Source organism: Apostichopus japonicus, chromosome 13, assembly GCF_037975245.1.
Source record: "Apostichopus japonicus isolate 1M-3 chromosome 13, ASM3797524v1, whole genome shotgun sequence".
NCBI classification, from domain to species: Eukaryota; Metazoa; Echinodermata; class Holothuroidea; order Aspidochirotida; family Stichopodidae; genus Apostichopus; species Apostichopus japonicus.
This window is the reverse complement of record NC_092573.1, coordinates 8,391,271-8,411,963: the sequence shown is the minus strand read 5'-3', so window position 1 is coordinate 8,411,963 and position 20,693 is coordinate 8,391,271. Positions and strand designations below refer to the sequence as shown.

Below are 20,693 nucleotides of genomic sequence, written 5' to 3'. Positions count from 1 at the left end.
ATTGCTATTTGGAGATGTTACAAACAAAAGAAGCTTGATAAATCTGATGTGAATGTTCAACAGATCTGACGAAAGTTAGTACATAATACGGCTGAAATTTTCACACGCCTATGTGTCACACTCCTTTTCCATTATGTGCGTGAATTTATTTGCAGATACATACAGCTTTTCTCTACTCGTCGAAAATGGCATTGCCGGTACAGCCTCATCTGATGGACAATCTCTGGTATTGGAGGTTTGGTCATGTAAGTATTATGCAGAAATCTGGCATTGTTTCAATGAATTAATTTTTTTTTTAAATAAGGTTGTATGTTTGTTTATTACACTGTAGTTTAATTTTTTTAAATCGTAAAGTAGAATGTTTTTTTTGCAGTAACTCCTTGGTTGAGCAGAGGGTTCATTGTTGTCCACTGTTAGGAAGGTCCACCTTAAATGTGTTAGGTCTCTTCTTTAAACACTCACTAGCAACCAGAGACTGTGGATCTGTTTTGGATAGTTTTGAACTCAGTGTTACAAATCGTTTCTCATAGTTTAGTGATTGTTCAAATTTGAGAAACAAAATGAAAGAGCATCTTTCTCTTCTTTGAGAGGTTTTGAGGACAAATTTTAAAGTTAAACTGGGTACATTGAACTCCCTTGGGATTTGACAGCTTGTATCCTATGCTGGTAGGTATTTCTCAAATTTCTCGCAGTAGCTATATACGCTAAGAATTATCCTAAGAACTGAAATTGGCTGAAAGGCAGATGGTTTGTTCTAAATGTTCCATTCTTTCCCTCTTTCTATAGAATTGCTCACATTACAAACTATCCATAATGTATGGGTCAAACTGACGTTTCTCATTGATTAAATTGTGTCGCCTTCTAAATCGTTTATCAATGTTCATTACAGCTTGCACAGAGGCTGTAGACTGCCAAGGAGTATGTGGGGGACCAGCCGAAATAGATTGTTTCAACGTCTGCGGAGGGAGTGCGGTCGAAGACTGCAGTGGCGAATGCGGGGGTACCCTGGAGTACGACTGCGCCGGTGCATGTGGTGGCGATGCCCTGCTGGATTGCGCCGGTGACTGCAATGGCGCGGCTTTCGCGGATTGCCTCGGGGAATGCAACGGAGCCGCGGTGCGGGATTGTGGTGGCACCTGCCAGGGCGAGGCCTTCACCAACGAATGCGGTTACTGCGTCGGTGGGACGACCGGTCGTTCGGAGTCTCTCGGTTACGATGATTGTCAGCTCTGCACGTCCAGTCCGGATTACAGAGATGTCAGAGATTGTAATGGAACCTGCAATGGCGATGCGTACTTCGATGCCTGTGGAGTGTGTGTAGGTCAGTGTGAAAATCATTTGTATTTTGGTACAAATACCTCCTCCATCCAGAACTATTTCAACTAAACTTTGGTCACATTTCGAGGGATCAGTCTAGAGAGAAGGTTGTGATCAAGTGGTTAAGGCAGTGGACTGGTGATCTAAGGATTACAGGTTCGAGCCCTGGCCAGATCATTGCGTTGTGTCCTTGGGAAGTCCCCGGCACTGTGGTGCCCTAGGAAAGATTGATTGAATTGCGCACACTTTGGTGTGTAGGTGTGACAAGTAACAATGACCAGGATTAAGTTGTACACGTTATGGTACATTAGCGCCTTTGAACAATTTCTGTTTATTTTGGCGCTATATAAATGTCTTCTGATTGATTGATTGATTGAATTGGTGCACGGCCTTTTACAAAGTTTAGTGAGACGCTATTGCAACCATCATTTATTAGTCTATGTGATAGAGGTTAAAACTGTTGTTTTCTACCTCCCTAAATAGCTATTTAAAATCTCAATCCATTTTAGGAGATATCTCAGAGTAGCTTTTTTTAATTTTGTTTACATAATACGCCAGAGAAATGATGAAGTCTACATATGACATCATCAAGCCGACCGTATCTCAAATCTTTATTTTCCTTGACTTTAACTTACAATTAATTTTAATTTAATTAATTTTCTATCATAGAAATGGGTTTTGAAATTAAAGATACTATAATATTGAACCTCATGACTTAATGATATCGTTGTCGACGATGTGAACATTCTACCTGGCAGTTAGACAGAGCAGTAGTGACTAGGTTCATGGGAACTATTGCAAAGTATTGACCTTTCTATCTGATTTAGAGGGGATTTAGCCTGAGGTTGAACTCAGCGGTACTCTGTATGATTAATCTGTATTTGAGGAATATCTTTTCTATTTAAAGAGAAAGTATTAAAACAGGAAGATGGCGCAACTGTAATTTAAACTGGGAAGTGTCTGTCCTTTCTTTTCAGGAGGTACAACTGGCATAGTCTCCGATGCCGAGGAGAGGCTGGACTGTCGAGATGTCTGCGATGGCGACTGGATTGAAGATAGCTGCGGCTATTGTGGTCCGGCCGGTAGTAATCCTGTCAGCATATATGAAGACTGTAATGGTGACTGCAATCCACCAGGTCAGTGTTTCAGTTATTCACATCAAATTGCTTATTTCATTGGACTTTGGGACTATACATACAGGAGTGGTATTGGCCTGTATTCAAACTCTAACTTGCTATAACTGAGTTCCTTTAAGTTGTTGAATATTCATGTTAATGGTTTTAACCCCCTCTCCATGGATGGACTCTGTTGGACAATAAAAGATACTACTAGCAAAATCTGCAGACTCTGTTAACAGTGGCCATGATCTAGCCAGTCAGTTGTTGAATATTTATAGAAATGGAATAAATTAACCTATCAATATATGATGGGATCAAGTACAAATTAAAGGTAAAACTGTATTACAGTGGCTACTATATATCCAACTCATGAATATTTATATGAATGAAAGAGTATACCAGTGGATCGATTGTTTGAACCACAGCAAATCAACAGATAGTTACCATGGGGGCAATCCATGCCGCGAGTTGCTGAATATTCATAGCTATGTTAATTCTCACAACCAGTCCTTTGCCTAATTTTGTTCACATTGTCTTCTACGGTTTCAGGCACATTCAATGTTGCATACGATAATATTTGCAACTACTGTGTTGGGGGTCAGACAGGACTCAGGGCCGATTATGGATTGGATGCGTGCGGTATATGCGATGGAGGAAACACAACCTGCACTGGTTGTGACGGAATAGTCTTAAGGTTGGACAAATGATAATTTAAAGAAGAAATGCATTCTTTATTTTAATAATAATATATAATAAATGAGACTTATATAGCGCCAAATCAGTAGACAAAAGTCACTGCTCAAGGCGCTTTACAGAGAAAGCAGGTTAATTTACAAAAGAACAAGTGAAAAGATGGGTCTTAAGTAGACTTTTGAATGTAGAAAGTTTAGAGCATGTTCGAATGTGATCTGGTAACTTGTTTCAGAGATAAGAGCCAGAGTATTCAAAGCTTCTGTAACCATTGGTCTTCAAGCGTGGTTTAGGAACAGTTATTATTGCTTGGAGCATGCTTAATTAATATGCTAAACAATGCTTAGCAATTTCACTTATAGGCCTACTGTATATTAATATTCAATGTCACTACTGTATATCACATCGCATCCATTGCCAATATATTTTGTTTCATGACGGTATACTTTGTTCATCTTCAACGATATCTTTTACCCTGAATAGCAGTACGCCACAATATTACCATATTTGGAGAATTATCAATTTGGGTTATTTTCATTTTACAAAACTACTTGAGCAATAAGTTTAAGAGACCAATATATTATGAATTTAAGGCTGCCATGCAAATGTATAATAGGCATAATGTATTTTACTTTAACAATTTTTGCCAATGTTGGTTCTCAAACTATGAAATTAAACATCAGAAAATTTGTTAAACCTTTAGACCAAGTACTTCAAATGAAGCAGCGGCTTATCCAGGGTGCTTGTGTGTGTGTGTGTGTGGGGGGGGGGGGGGGGGGGGGGGGTGAGGAGGGGGTGTGATGCGGATTGTACACCAAACTTTAATATCATACAAAAGTTCAAAAGTAGTTAATTTTTACACCCTTTTGTGTAGACCCCATTGCCACACCCCTCCTTAATAAAATCCTACATCCACTTCTGATAATTGGTGCTATTAAATATGGTGCTCTTAATTAATTCTTACCTCTCAATGAACTTGGTAAATTATCCTTTCTCTCTTGAAGTGGTGCAGTGGAGGATGCCTGCGGTGAGTGTAACGGAGATGGTACAACTTGTCAGATAGTAGCTAGCATCAGCAGAGAGCTGGTTCAAGTTGGTGTCCAAATAGAGGTTTGTGCTAAAAATCCTGTCATCTTCCTTATATACATAAGGATAATAAACTATATTATTTATTTTATATAAGTAAAGAACTTGAATGACCAGTTTCGTTAATATCAAATGTACAGTTATATTACAATGGAACCCAACAGATCGATGCGAGACAACAAAAAAATGCCTTAAATATCCGAGAATCAGTGTAATCCTCTTTGAAAACTTCAGTTACTTAAAATCATACTCTGTTGCTTAAAATATTCCATAAAATTTGAAAACTGTCTGACCGAACCAAGCCTAATTTCTTTATGCAGTTTTGAATGAGACATTACAAGTTTTTGCCTTTTTAAGTGCTCTTTTCTTTCCTTTACAATTTTCACTTTGTGTCCTGCTGTCAATAGGTGGGAGTGTTTGGAGCAGGATTCACTACACTAGAGAGCTACTTATGCTCCTTCGATGGCCCAGAAACGGTCACCAGTGAGATGACAATATTATCTATTATAGAGGGCACTTGTACAATTGGCTTTTCAGTAGCAGGTCGGTACATTTTACTTCTTTTGGTGGTTTGGGAGGGGGGTGGGTTAGGTTGGGAGGGGGGTGACCAGAGGTTTATGGGCCAAGTATCTATTAAAAAAACTACTATCCGTTAAAGTGGCAATATTAGGTTAGAAGCATGCTGGTCAAAAAGCTATCTGCACATTAATGTAGCAAGCAGATGTTCATTTCCGCCCCCCCCCCACCATCCATCCTCAGCCCCTCCTTTCCCCACCCAGTTCTCCCTTATCTACACCCTCCTTCAAAACCTAGTCAGTGTTGCCTGGGGTAGGTTACAATAACAGTAATTTCACACATTTTTCATGCATGAAAAAATATCTGTATATTTGTTTGTCTATAATTGCGCAAACACTTACTGGTCACCTGCTCAAGTTAATCAGTCAATAGTCTATTTGTCTCTCGTACCAAATTAAGCCACATCATCATGTCATTCATGGAGACGTGACAAAGGCCCTGGACAAAATATGCATGGCCCTATATACGCTGTACATATTATTAAAACTGGAAAAATATGCTAACTTTGTTCTTCTCCAGGTACATACTCTGTGTCTATTTTGGTCAATGACGTAGCACTGGATGTACAGGATAATGCTGAGCTGATCATCTATGCTTATGATGGTATGTACATTGCAACTGTTTTCTGCACATTCTTTGATTTTTCTATTTTCTTATTTTCATAGTACATTCTGTGTACCTATTGATTGGCATAAACACCCTTATGTGGTTGTCATGTGATTGTCATTTGACTGTCATGTGATTGTCATGAAGTTGACATGTGGTTGGATCAGTCCTATTCTCAGATATTAGAAATTATACAAAGAGGATTACAAGGGATGATTGTTTCAAAATTTTAGGAAATGAACCTCAACTGTGTCTGCTCGAAGAGGGCGATATTTCTGAGTAAGAGTATTTAGTACCATGCATGGTGCTTACTAATGGAATGCTATGGTTAGGTTTGTGTTTTTGTAAAAGCATAGGATTTTTGTATGCATCTTTTCAGTTCATGCAATAAACACATACTGGCCTCTCATGGTTCCCAGTAAGACCAGCAGCACACTGACCGACGTACTTACACTATACACCTAGTTTGACCTCTGTAACATGGAATGCGTAGATACTTATGCACTGCTGGAGTGTTTAGGTTTTGACACTTTTACTAGCATCGGCTTCTTCAGTTGTGCGAAACTGGAAATGTACCGTTTTCCTGACTGGCAGTTGCTTTGTGGCTGTTCATCAAGAAAAGACAGTTTCAACAAATGTAACTATAATCACAGGGAGCTGATGTTTGCATGTAACCTAGACGAGCACCTCTCCTGTTGTGTACACTCATTGGTCATTCAGTGTGTGGGGGGGGGGTCAGTTGTATGAATGTGCGCCTTTGGTAACCATGGAGAGCAAGGCCATGACTGGCCAGTTGAGTTGGGTCGGGGTTTAGTCACTTCAGTGTGCTGTCGGCTTAACACTACGGTAAAAGAAATGAGAGGGAACCAACCATTTAAATGAACTTTTATCTCTTCTCTTATATCGTCTCTATTTTTCTAGGTGTAAGTCTCTCTTCCATTGAGCCATCCTATGGATTGGTATCTGATGAAATTAACACCTTCACCCTCACAGCCAACACTGGAGCCTTTGAGGAAATGCGAGCGTTAGGACTGACGCCATACATCAATGTTTACTTCCGTATGTACCGTGCAAGATATTTTATGCAGGCAATAAATATCTCTTGGATTTATTTTATAAAATGTTAACTAATTGGAAATTCCAAGCTCAAAATACACATTCAATGATGGTACTATTAATGTTGCCCAAAAGATCAGTGTTAGCTATAGATTCCATATGGGGAGGGGGTGGGGGGGTTGTGGAAGATAATTTTGAAGGCTCCCATATCTCTCAAAATTTAGTTCTTGAACTACAAGACATGACTAGAACACTGTGTCAGCAGCACAACACAAGAAGGTGATTTTGAGTGGTTGGTGAAATTGGGGGGGGGGGGAGGTGGGGGATGATGAATTAATGTCAGCCACTGGTGGTCATATTTTACCTACACATATATCATATTTAGGAATTAATTCCATCTGTAAGTGCATGTTTGTTTTATACCCATTGGTTTAACAGGCTACATGGTGTCTCTGGGTAAATTTATCCCTTGAATCACCAAACATCGCACATCACAGAAAAAGGAAGAAGTGGAGACAGTCATACCCTCCCCTAACCCTGCCCATCAACACCCTGCCCATCTAAATGTTTGCCCATCAACTCCCTGCCCATCAAAATGTTTGCCCATCAACTCCCTGCCCATCAACACCCTGCCCATCAACACCCTGCCCATCAACTCCCTGCCCATCAACACCCTGCCCATCAACACCCTGCCCATCAAAACCTTTGCCCATCAACTCCCTGCCCATCAACTCCCTGCCCATCAACTCCCTGCCCATCAACACCCTGCCCATCAACACCCTGCCCATCAACACCCTGCCCACAAAAACACTTGCCCATCAACTCCCTGCCCATCAACTCCCTGTCCATCAACACCCTGCCCATCAACACCCTGCCCATCAACACCATGCCCATCAACACCCTGCCCATCAACACCCTGCCCATCAACTCCCTACCCATCAACTCCCTGCCCATCAACTCCCTGCCCATCAGCTCCCTGCCCATCAACACCCTGCCCTTAACCCTGCCCATCAACACCCTGCCCATCAACACCCCTGTCATCAGCAACCTGCCCATCAACTCCCTGCCCATCAACTCCCTGCCCATCAACTCCCTGCCCATCAACTCCCTGCCCATCAACTCCCTGCCCATCAACACCCTCCCCTTAACCCTGCCCATCAACACCCTGCCCATCAGCAACCTGCCCATCAACACCCTGCCCATCAAACACCCTGCCCATCAACACCCCTGCCCATCAACACCCCTGCCGATCAACCGCCTCCCCCTCCCCTTACCGGTTGAGTTTAGTTGTTCTGTTGTGTTCATACAGATCTTTATCCTAGTACACTGATACCACTTTTAGAATCCTTTGATACTTCACCATAGCTAACTATAGATTCCCAATATATATTTTCGGTACCAAGACGTGACACTTTCCCCATTGTTTTTAGTCCTTGAATCACAAGATATAACTAGACCATCAGTGAAATCGATCAATCAAATGAAAAAATTGTTTGTCTGACTCAAACTTTCACCTCTGTGACAAAAGCCACTTTATTTGCACAATACTATTGGCTCTCACCTAATGTTGTTTCTAGCTTGTCCAGGGTCTCATTATGTCCCACTTCACCGAGTTAGAATAAAGAGATTGCGGTGTTGTGTTTGCTATTGTTACATAACAATGTCTGTCCTTTAGCTGTTACGTAAAACAAAAAATTTGATGAATCACTGTTAGGGCATGATGATGTACTGATATAGCTATTACAGAAATTTAAAAGTATGAAGTAAAAACTAATAGAAAGAAAAAAAAATTTTCATTTTATATTTGAGGGATGGGGAGAGTGGAAAGGGGGAGTTGAATAGGGAGCAGTGAATAATTTATTCCTGTATCCCATTGCAAAATGCTATGTAAATAGGCAAATTGCTGTACTAGTGCAAAGATACATAGAAGTTTTTGTACACAGTTCCATAGGAATTTTATAAGACGCGAAGTTAACAGCCTTCAAAAGCGCTATGCAAAATTTTGACATTCATTTATTCCCTGGGCAAAGAAAATATTTTGAGTGCTACTGAAGTATAATGTTTCTTTGTCCTTTTGTCCGAATATAAATTGTAAGTCAAGCTTAAAAAATTCCCATCACTATCTATTATATAAGCAACATCATAGTATTAAACTGAACAATCGTATATTATCAAACTCTGTTCTCAAAAGCGAATAGCAAAGTGAGAAATCAGCACTGTACTTTATTTCTCTCCTTCTTCTTCTTATCGTGACAGCGGGATACTTCTCAGTGTTTGCACGAATCCAAGCATCCTTCAGAGACGATGCGACTAACAGCATCAGCTTCAGTTACACACCTTCTCGATCTGCCCAGGTCATCCTCGTACCAGCCCTTCCAGGCATCGGTGAAGTGGCAGCGGAGGGTCTGACTGTCACCATCTATGCGCCCTCCCCACAGCTGACTGATTTGTATTTTGACGCTAGAGGTATGTATGTCACATAAAAAGAGAAGCCGGAGAAACTTGGCACATTGTGATACTATGTTCCGGTTTAAGCCATGTCTCAGATATAAATCATTGCTCATCACAAGAATCGAGAAATGTGTTTGTTTTGTTCTTGATTGGTCAATCTTTTAGGACTGAATGAAAATTCTGCGGAGTCTCATTCGTTGCAGAATTTACAGGGTGACATTATTGAACGAATGTTTCATTTTACGTCGAATGTGAGTGCCAGCGGGTTTCCATCTAAACCGAAAGATCCAAGTTCTTTAAGTATATATATCACAGTTGACTTCCAATGAGTTAGAACAATTACTACAATAATTTAGCTCGTGATATAGTCAATGAATTAGTGAGTTACAGTTTTCCCTATTCAAAAATATCTGAAACTTTGGGATTTAAGTTGGAGTGAATTTCTGTTATCCTTTGTAAACAGAAAGGATATTAACTTTTACTTTTGAAAGATCTTTTTCTATCCAACCATTTTGCTATTTGCATTTGAAATGTGCAGGTAGTTCCATCATCGCAGTGTTCGATTCCCCTGCAATAGCAACAGCTTCCACTTCATGCAGTGATGTGCTTGCAGACGTTTCTCTTCTGGGAGACATGCCATATTGTCAGTGGATATCGCCAACCAAGCTAGAAATCAGAGTAGGATCTGGAAGTGACCTAGTGTCTGTCGGTAAGATGTTACTGCAGTATGAAAACTAAGAAAAAAGGAAACTATGTGTCACCGAGAAAATTCAGGAATGCTCAAAAATGTTGTTTTTTTGCTTCTCATATATGTATAATCAAGTTGGAAGTTCCAAGGTAAAACTAAGAAAGATTATAAGCATATGTCACATGTCAAGACCAAAGTAAAAAGCAGGAAAATATACTGACTCTACCATTGAGTTTATAAACAAGTAGAAAGCCACTTTTGTACTTAGTGCTGCACAAATTTTACCAGGTGATAAACATAGAGCATAGAAGGGAATTAGACATACATTGACAATGCTTTCTGAAGATGATAATTTAGCTTGAAAGGTTTTAAACAAAGCATGTTTTTTGTGCGATGTAAAGACTTGGCATAGTTTGCTAGATATTTACAATTCGTGTTTCAGAATTGGACACTGTATGAAGTGGGTTTGTACATAGTGTTTCTTCAATTTCAATATGGCTTTTAAATTTGAATTACCTAATTTTCGGAAGGCAAACCTTGAAGGGTGGGTCTGAAAATTGTCGGAATCCTGGATTGGTCAGCATGTCTTCAATTCAATCTGGTGTCGTTGTTATTCTCCTATCACAGGCAATACTTTGACCTTCAGACGGGCAAACATTGTCGCTCTAAACGAAGACTATCCTTTTCCCGAGGATGCGGACTCTACATTTCAAATGGAGGTCGCCGCCCCGGCTGTCGTTCCTCCCGTCAAAGCAGTCTTGTTCGGATCATCTACCATCTCCAGTTGTGGGATCATCAAGGTGTTTCTTCAGTCTCAGGGTGCAGCGGGTAGAGAATTGACCAACGACTGGTCCGTGACCAGCGAAGGAGATACGTCACAAGTAGGAGACGCTTTGCAATGTAAGTTGATATTTTAAAGTACCTTTCACAAAAACAATCCACTTGTGTAGGCAGCAGATGCCACATACTTTTGAACTGACCTGAAATCCTGTCCTAGATTTGTGCCCAAGATGGCCGGTGCATGCCCTAGTTCCTTCAACAGGAAGAAATAATGGCTGACCCTGCAAAAATTATATTATTATATATGTTGATGTCCCTTCTTTATCTGGACTATTCAGTCACAGTGGAATACAAAAATAGGTCGCTAGGTACAGCTGATGACCTTGGGAGGATGAGAGGGAGGAAAAAGACTTGACTGGTGGGTGGGGGTTCGATTTATCTTCAAAATTTGGCTTCTTGGATACAAAAGTTGTAACAAGTTGTCTTATTCATCTTACTTTTGAAAAAGAAGCAGACAAAAAAAAAAATTTTTTTTTAATTTCTTGCATTGCTTGAACGCTGTTAATAAACTTCTGAACTCTGTAAATAAACTTGCGATTTATAATTACTCCTACAGCACTCACCGGTAAAGATCTCGAACTGAACGGCTCCTTGATAGATGTGGATACTGACTACACCTTCTCTGTTACGATAACCAACTTCTTGGGCGGTTCGACTTTAGCCTCAATAACTCTCCGTCGATCTGCAGAGCCCACCCCTGATGTCGTTGTAAACGCTCTTGGTATAGACATCAACAATGCGCTAGTTTCCAAAAGGTTAGTGATCTTTTGTAGGCATGGATCCAAGGGGATGGTTGCTGGTGGTGTTACATCCCCGCCCCCCTCCCACTTTCAACTCCCCACACAAAACATAAAAAGTAGTTTTTTTCACACAGTCGTGTGTGTCCTTATTATAGACCTAATTTATAGCCTAGATATGCTTCAGAATGCACCATTTCAATTCTAAAATTATATTTTCTTCTGGGGAGGCCTCTCAAGTGGGAAATGAATGCAAAAGACCTCAGTGTCACCCTCTCCTTTCTGAATTCCTGGATCTGACTGTGTCTTGCTTTCCTTGTGAAGTTTGTACATAATGCCTACAGATACGCTATATTACAGAATGTAGATAATTCTTGTAGATTAAATGCGTCTTAAATTGGTACTGTGGCTAATCCATACAATCTTCTACTTTTAAAGGGAAAAAAAAGACATTAAATCTCTTTCAGAAACAGAATGTTTAACTTCCAGTTTGATCAATCCAATACTATTCATGTTTACATACTTTGTAAATGTTCCTGCTTGAACTTTGACCCTTATGCTTTCCCTTGTAATGCTATAAACTTGAATTGGCTGGAGTTAATAGTGCCCAAATAAAAATGACATCTTACTATGTTTAGGATCACACAAAAAAGCTGGAACATGTATTATTTTACCTGCGAAAAATGGTTCCAAAAACACAGATTTTCAATATAGGTTTTTTGTGTGATTACTTGTGTGTGTTACCTAAGATCATGTGTGGTCATGGGTACAGGCTTGACACAGGTTTTTGTTTTGTAGTTGCTAGGGGGCATAATGCATGACCTAGTGACATTTCATTTGGCTCCTCTCTATTTGACAGCTTTGTACTGCAAGCAGATGTGTTCTTCTCTGAGTGCGTACCTCCGGGGGCAACTGCCTATCTATGGAGTGTGGATAATGCCGCTGTTGTCTTGAGCCTGAAGAAGAACTCTCGCAGACTTTATGTAGCTGCAAACTCTCTACCTGGTAAGAATGTGGTTGAAAATTGGAAAATGTCTTATTTGAAAAATAACAGTCACGTTATTAAATGATGTAGTACACTGTCATGGGATTTTAATATCTAAATATTATCAATAAATATATGTCAAACTTGACTCAGAAAAGCTGCTACGATTATTAATTGTTATTAATTTTAAGTCGACCGAAATATTCTACCAAATGTTCCTGCATCTTTTGCCGTGGATGATCCACCATGTTTGTTGTTGTTGTTGTTTGTTCCTTAAAGGAGGCACAAGCGTTACCTTCACGGTCCGGGCCTACAAGGAGACTGTTCCCGACAGCTATGCAGAAGAATCAATAACGATCACTACCCTGTATTCTGACCTGGAGGCAGTCATAGCTCAAGGTCAGTTCATCACTGTCGGCCGAGACAGCGGGGACCTCGAGCTCGACGGGAGTCTGTCGTACGATCCCGACAACGAAGCCGTAGACGCAACTTACGAATGGCTGTGTGAGCAGGTAACGTACTTGACAACTTTTTGTACAGTCTGTATTCTCTCCGTCATCATGAAGATTATTTTAGTAATTGGTTGCTTTTAATTGACTCTCTGGCACCAGTAAAAGTGAAACAATGAAAAGAAAAATTGTTACAAAAGAAGATATTCAAGAGTTATTTCAACTTTGATCTAATATTTAACAGGGTAGTTTTAAACTGACAAATTTATTTGAAACACAGTAATTGAAAGTGTTGAAATAATGCGATGTTCTTACAATGGCATATAAAAAAACAGTAAAAAGGTGGTAAAGAAAAATCATGCTTTCTTTATAATGTGCAGATTAAAATGATTTCATGGAATGGACTTATGACTTTCCTTTAATACTTGTTGTTTTTGTGTTTTTGTTTTTTTTCGGCAAGAAAAATGCGTCCATTAAATTGCTTTTTATTAGAGTTTTCCCCAAAATTCCTATTTACATCAATCTAATTGATAAGGATTGTTCCTTGGATGATTCTAAAGAGAAAAAGATGATTTTCATTGCCATAGTCCTCTCTTCATACCTTCACCAATTACCTGTTTTACACTCCTTGATATTTTTTGGGGATAGCCTGATCTATTCACATACATGCAAGTATTTATCAGTACACTTGATCAAACTATGTAAGTTTTGACACCCTCATTCCACCTACTCCCTAATCCCACCCCCCAGTGGCGGAGCGTCCATACAGTCAGGGGGGCGGACGCCCCCCCTGACGGACTCAAATGGACTGCTGGCGCCCTTTTCAGCTTTTTCCACTTTTTACTTACTGACATTTTTTTGGTGTAATTTTCTGACAAAATGCTCTAATGGCTATTTATTCTTCGTTTATCTGCAAATTAGCAAGGCCCGGAAAGGGTCATTTCCGGCGATCTAGGGAGTACCTTTACTCAAAAAAATTCTCTACGCTCCGCACCAACCTGTGGTGGTGCTCCGCTTAGATAGTGTCGAAAGCGCCCCTACAGACCATTCTCACCCCCTCTGACCAATACCCCTAGCTCCGCCACTGCCACCCCCCCCCTTTACTCCTTCTTCACTCTCCACAACTACTTGGTTTTCCCTCAATTATCCTACACCATCCCTCTATCACAAATGAAACCTGCATGGCTTTCTAACTCAATATTATAACCAGCATGATATCATACCATGTATCACTTTTTAATGTTTGCCTTTCTCAATTATAATACTGTAGTTTGATAGAGACATGGCAAGGGAACAGGTAATGAATATGCATTGATGTTATATTAGCATAATATGTCAGTCAAGCATTGCTCAGCAGGAAACGTGAAGTCTATATTAGCAGCATTTTGTGGTGTTTTAGCTATTTGTCATTTTTGTTTTGTTTGTTTTGTTGCTAATTATGTAAAAACAATAGAGATACTGTATGCAGTAACTGTTAGCTAAATAGTATTGAGTGAGTTCTGCCCTAGTCTTACTACTAGATGGTACCCAGATCATGGTGAGGTGGGGAACTATCAAAACATCGTGGTAGAACATGGTTTAAATATTGGGACATCACCAAAAAGACCATAGTAGAACATGGTTTAATGATGGGATATCACCAAATGGTCATGGTAGAATAAGGGGTTAATCAACGGTGTAGCGTGTGTTACTCACAGGATGAATGCACGATCGGGGTATAATGCAAGCGATGCACGAGGGCGAAGCGTAGCGGAACCCGAGTGCATCCAGCGATAGCATTAACACCCGGAGTGCATTAATCATGTGAGTAACGCACGCTAGACCGTTCATTTACCCCGTTCATTCATACACTACCATTTGTGTGGGGGAAAAATCATAAAACAAAACATTTTTGGTTACATATAACCAAAGATTTATTAAAGTGATGCCCGGTAATTTTACCGTGCGTTACTCACAGGATTAACCACGGTCAGCTGACCTGAATGGACCAATAGGATTTAGGAATCTTTACTAAGTATGAATGAACATGGTTTAAAAGAGGAGGGGGAGGGGGAGTGGGAGAGGGTGCAAGAAGAGGGAGAGATGATACCGGTTTAAGTGAACAAATAGAATTTCATGTGGTAAACTGCATTACATTAAGTTAATGGAGCTTGATGTTTCAAAGCAAAAAATAGAGATTGTCATTGAAGTTATGTCTTTTTTTCCCTTTTGTTTTCTTTACTATGGGTTGTTTAGTCTACTTTTCCTAAGCAACTCTGCCAGAATTAATTTTTATTCCTTTATAATTATTTTACTTTCATTTTTCTATTGCTGCTTTTTTTCAACATGTTATTTTCAATCTTGATGCTAGCACTTGATTTGTTTGATTGCCATGTATGTAGATTTAGAAAAACAAAGTTTGCCCTTGCTTTTTAATATTGGTTGCATTCTTTATTTTTTTGCATTTTGTTTTCTTATGAAAAGTATGTCTACACAATTTTGGGTTACAGTCCATCCAAAGTCAAAAAAGCCCAAAAAATTAACATTGAAGTATTAAGCAGATTTTGCTGTTACATAAAAATGATTATAACTGCAGGTATATTTATTAGCACAATTTTTTTTTATGATTTATTTTAATTTTAGGGGAAGGGAGGAACTGACAATTATGGCCTTTTGGAAAATGCTTTCTCCTCCTCTCAACAATTTGTTTGGCTCTGTAGGAGGGGGAGGGGGTTACACTTATCCACCCCTATTTTTTTTTATCACTTTCTACTATTTCCATTATTTGAATGTGAATTGATCCCCTTTTGAGTTCAATTTTGTCTCACTTTCGGTTTAGTAACCTTCTGCAGTTTTGTAATTTAACAAGTACTAATTTGTTTAAAGTATGCTATTGTTGATATTAAAGTTGTTTTACTTTATCTTTGTATTTGTTGATATTTTTATCACTTGCCATATAATAATTATAGTTTGAGGTTAATCTTCTCATTTCTTTTGTCTTTGGGAAATTTGATTTAATTTTTAGATTGAAGGTAACAGACAAGAGGTAAATTCACACCTAAAATGTCATGTTTTAACATCCAAGTGAAAACTGTGATTTTTTTGTGATATCGTTTCTATTTCTTTGTTATTCATAGTTTTTTACTTCCCATTTTAGTTATTCTATTGTGGTAATTGATGTTCATGAAAATCCATGTTCGTTTTACAGACTTACCCTGTACTGTTCCTGCACAGTCAGTGACATCCTAGACATTGGTTTACCACAATTAAAGGCATTGAAGACTCGCCCCAAACTGCGTGCGGCCATCTGAAAAAGTTAACTTTCTGTTGCTTGCAAGTGACGTTTTGTTTGTGTTGCTACAAAATGCAGACAGTAATGAAACGTGATGCCTTGTTATCTTTAGCTGGACCTGAGATGTCCATCGCTGTATCGTTAATACACTGTTCTGTGGGTATTGACCGCAGCTGTATGTACTGACTGTACACTAGTGTCTAATTACCGACGGTTGCAAGCTGTGTGTGTATTTTCTGGGATCGTTGGTGGTGTCTAACACTTCTGTTACACCTCATTCAAAACTAGGTCAGATTACCGGCATGAGATGTTTCTTTTTGCACAAGTCTTCACACCCTTTAAGGTTACCATGCAAGTCAGCTGTGTGCACTCATAGGCCCTCTAGTCCATGTTTACTTGCTATTATACATCCAAGCATTGCAATCAGGCAACCATTCACCCCTCCCCACCCCCCACCCCCATGGTATCTATTTATGTTTTGTGTATAAACTTGCTGGGACATTTAGAATGTAAATTTTTTCTTTCATCACCTTTGTCAATATCTTTCTTCTGTTAAGGCCTTTTTCCTGAATACCTGACAACAGATTTCAGAATAATAATTTTTATTGAGATTTAGAGCATCGTAAATAATTTATGATTACAAAAGTGCAGTCATAAAAAGGAACACATAACTTTTATCGCTAATTCAGTGACGATTGGGACCAAAAGATGTCAGCTCACAGACCAAAGAGCTTAATAATTCTGAATATAGATGGTAACAATTTTCATATAGTTTTCATATTTTGAAAAAAAAAACGAATAATGTTGTTAATGAGGGACAAACTCAAACAAAGTCATGTGTAGATGATAAAGCTGGTAGAATTGCTGTTTTTAATCTTGAATAATTCCTTTTCTTTTGAACATTTTTTTTTTCTTTTAATAGTCTGGTTTCACTGATATATGTATGTGTTTGTGTATATACAATATTTCAACAGCCTTTTTATGTGATAAAGGAAAAATAATGATTTCATTTCATTTGAAATCTATTTCCATTGTTCTAGTAATTAGAAGTTGAAAGTATAATAATTAGGAGTGATTATTGAATTCTGAATATGACCTTGTCAGATGTGGATGGATTTTATCTGCTTGCTTGTAGTTAAATTTACTTCTTTTATAGCATGCAAGTTTTACTGAAATTGTGTCAGTAGTTAAAACTTTTACTGTGTTTTACATTTATATGTTTGAAGGGTTTTATGTGTTTTTATATTCAACTTTAGTGAGTTTTACTTCTCGTATTATATTTTGTTTAAAAACAAGTAGATGACATATTAATTTGATACAAGATAATTTTGACTTATGATGTAAACAAAACAAAATATATAGAAGGCCTTTATAGGGGAAACTGGTGACTGCATGAAAACAAATTAGAGATAACGAGGAAGAAATTGCCCCAGATTGATAAATATGTCCGTAAATACAGGAAAAAAGTTGGATACCTAAAAAATGAGAAATTTCTCACAGTATCAGCTTGAATTTATAGGACTGAATATCAGTTTATAACAGAAATATAAACATTTTCTATCATAGCCCTATTGACTCAGAATAAACACACCAATATGAAACTTGATTCAATGACCAAGAAGGGTGGGGGGAGGGTGGCGGGTGGATAGTTCTTAATTAATTTTCTGCGACCAATATCCCACAATCGCTGTATTAATTTAGCAAGTGAGCAGGGTATACTTTGAGGATGCTCAAACATCAGACCTCTTCAGCCTGCATGGCTGATCGCCTTTTGAGCGGCCCTTGGAGTAGAGCGTTGGGAAGATTTTGATCCTGAATCCAGTTTTGTTTTTTGTTTTGGTGGGCCAGTGAAACATTGAAATACAAATCAGTTTTTCCTTCTTTCCTGGACTTTTGGTGATTTAGATTACAGATAACACAGCCTGTTGGTCATACAAGTCCGGCCACACGGGAGAGACTGTTCTCACAAATGCGAACCCAACCGATTCGGTCCTGACCTTTGACGCTGCTCACCTGGGCGCAAGCAAAATCTACTTCTTCACTCTCACGGTCAGGAAAGGTCTCCGGACAGCGACTTCGTCGATCTTTGTATCGCCGGTCGCCGGAGCCCCGCCAAAGGTAAGAAGCTTGTGGTCTCTAAGAGGGTTAAGGTAGAATTTGAAATCGTTTTATTTTGGGGGGGGGGGGGCTATAGTGTCGATTATGTGTACTCGCAGTAAACTAGTACACACACCAAGCTCCCTGCACTGACCTTTGTATACAAGTGAGAGCTAGGTTTTCATCTTGCCAGTGAATTGCAGCAAAGTGATAAAATTGTTGTTGGCTGTGTAAGGATTTGTTTAAACAAATTGCTTTTTAGTATAGTAATTTATACTGTGAGTAAATTTTCCATGTTTCAAAGCAATTTATGGTGACCCCACTCAGTAAACTTTCAATTCTATAATCAAGTTTAAACAGCAAAATCACTTTCGTTACCCAACGTAATCTTATTTCTATTTCCAAGACAGTACGCTCTAGTTGTTAAATATATTATTTCCTTTTTACTGCAGAAAACTTGTCCATAGGTTACATTTCTCACGATTAATAAGCAATTATCTTTCATTTTGACAGGTTTCCATAGCTCCGTTAACCGGAGCAGTGTCATCTGATGAAGTTCTTTCTATCAGGGCGACCATTCTACACACCACTGCTCTGTCAGAAGTAACATGGTCCACAACAGACACTGATTCAGGTTGGCAAGGTTTCTTTAATATTCAAAAGAGAAAACAAAATTGTTTATAATAATAATAATAATAAGTTATTCTTATATAGCGCTATACATCAAAAGAATGATCTCAAAGCACATCACAGAATCGCATAAAATAATACAACTTAAAAAATATTACAGCTTAAAAATACAGTCTAAAAATATTGCATCCTAAGAATTACAGAAATAAATAACTTAACAATAATTATTAAAAACAATCAAATTCAGAAATTAAAGACAATAGCAATAAAATATGACAGCATACAGATGGATAGACAGTTATATTGCTCATTTGTTGGATTTATTATATTAAACTGTCTGTTGAATCCAACCTTTATAACTGCAACTGATATTAGTAAATTATCAACTAACGTCAACACATTTATATCACTGGTTCACAACACTCTATGGCACGAAGCCAGTTAGAACTACGGTTTGGCTTCTCAGCTTTCACCATTGTATTTATATGCGTTCATAAGTAATCCATCCAATTTTCAAGGGTTGATTGCTTTTGAGCCGTTTGCCTCGAGAAGGATTTCCATCATGTGAAGAAGTTTGACCCTCCTGCCCAAAAAACCTGTGTTCCACATTGTGCTGATTTTGATTGTCCAAACCGAAATTTGGTCATTTCGGTTTGGACAATCAACATCAGCTTTCGAGCTCGCCCAAACAGTTGTCTAGTTATCCACACCAAATTCCAGGTTGCATTGTAACTAAATACCCCCAAATAAAGTAAACTCATAAATTGGTACCATCCTCCATCACTTTGGAGATACTAAAATAAACACAAACTTTGTGCTATTCCTATGATCCACCCAAAGTGGACTTTTACTGGCCCAAAGCTACACAAATCTCCTATAGTGTACATATCTCGATCGTTCCTGGTTACTCTGGTACCTTTTTTATCGGTTGACTAAATTTGCTTGTTTGGACAACCACAGAGTTTAAAGACATGGTCGTTGAGAAAAACAACCCTTAAAAGCTTGCTCTGGTCAGACTTGCCTATCTGAAGTCAGATTGTTAATAGCTATATCTTAAATAGTTAACTTACAAGATACATGTATTCTCAGATTGAATTTTGTCTTGTTTTTTATTGTCTTGTTTAGCAGTATAAATGACATGTTTGTTTGTTTATATTTTTATTCATGCAGAATATAGCTATGTGGATGTGACTGACCCAACTAATTTTGTCACCAGACCAACTACTCTTCAGGTGTCCGATCAAGAGACATTCTCTTTCATGACATTTGACAAAAGTACGTTTTTACTCATCACGATCAATTTTATGACCTCGTTGGGGCCCAAACACCTTTACGGGTTATTTTTGTGATTGTCGGCCAGGTTTGTTATATGCAAAGTATAGGTTAGGCTTTTGCTACAGGTTGTTGTGACCTGTATTACTGAGCTAATCTTGGAACCGGATGTTTACAATTTGATGTCAGCAAACTCTTTTTGGTGGCTAATCATCTTTTATGAAACTTATAATTGGAAAAGTTAAAAAGCTCTGCAAATTTTCCATACAGTTATAAAATCCTTCCTTTTTATTGTCAATCTAGGCTTTCTTTAAGGCAACTGTTACCATTGATTTTGATGAACTTTCAAAATGGTTGCACACTTTGTCTGATAGTAGGGAAGTTTTGTTATTTGGAATATATATAGTCATAAGCTTTCATTTCAAATTAGATTTGTGGAAAGATGGAAAATATTTCCGAAAATTTTGATTCCTGTTTGCAGGATGTGAGTGATCAAAAATTATGTCAATAAAGTTACTGCAAACTATCATGTCCGAAAAGAAAATTATCATTAAGTGGTGCTTTTGAGAAACCATTCTGTTTTGGTCAAAGTATCTAGGAGACCATCATAATTTGATTAATTGCCATTGTTAAAAAGTTTTAATAAGTTCTTAGCTCTCAAATAGTTGGTTAAATTTCTGTAACTTGAATATCAAATGTACACAGTTTAAACAACTGCTGTAACCTTCATCTTTATGCTTTCACATTATGCTAGTTTAAAAGCTGGGGGTAGGTTTCTTAAATACTCTTCAGCTGATATATCTATAATACAAGCTATGTGTTAC

The 20,693-nt window shown here is 38.4% G+C and overlaps 1 protein-coding gene across 2 annotated transcripts in view; it reads left to right on the top strand.

Annotated features, from left to right (window-relative positions):
- Nucleotides 1-20,693, top strand: part of LOC139978651 (uncharacterized) — a 57,378-nt gene that overhangs the window by 23,039 nt on the left and 13,646 nt on the right. The window contains exons 8-25 of one of the 2 annotated variants that reach the window (XM_071989030.1): nucleotides 156-245; nucleotides 890-1,321; nucleotides 2,295-2,453; nucleotides 2,985-3,129; nucleotides 4,130-4,235; nucleotides 4,619-4,754; nucleotides 5,307-5,390; nucleotides 6,315-6,452; nucleotides 8,706-8,915; nucleotides 9,439-9,609; nucleotides 10,216-10,488; nucleotides 10,985-11,183; nucleotides 12,025-12,170; nucleotides 12,430-12,662; nucleotides 13,870-13,896; nucleotides 17,776-17,988; nucleotides 18,481-18,601; nucleotides 19,768-19,872. In XM_071989030.1, coding sequence (XP_071845131.1) covers nucleotides 156-245; nucleotides 890-1,321; nucleotides 2,295-2,453; nucleotides 2,985-3,129; nucleotides 4,130-4,235; nucleotides 4,619-4,754; nucleotides 5,307-5,390; nucleotides 6,315-6,452; nucleotides 8,706-8,915; nucleotides 9,439-9,609; nucleotides 10,216-10,488; nucleotides 10,985-11,183; nucleotides 12,025-12,170; nucleotides 12,430-12,662; nucleotides 13,870-13,896; nucleotides 17,776-17,988; nucleotides 18,481-18,601; nucleotides 19,768-19,872 — 2,988 coding nt within the window. The remainder of the gene's footprint in view (nucleotides 1-155; nucleotides 246-889; nucleotides 1,322-2,294; nucleotides 2,454-2,984; nucleotides 3,130-4,129; nucleotides 4,236-4,618; nucleotides 4,755-5,306; nucleotides 5,391-6,314; nucleotides 6,453-8,705; nucleotides 8,916-9,438; nucleotides 9,610-10,215; nucleotides 10,489-10,984; nucleotides 11,184-12,024; nucleotides 12,171-12,429; nucleotides 12,663-13,869; nucleotides 13,897-17,775; nucleotides 17,989-18,480; nucleotides 18,602-19,767; nucleotides 19,873-20,693) is intronic. The other variant, XM_071989031.1, reaches the window with a different exon arrangement.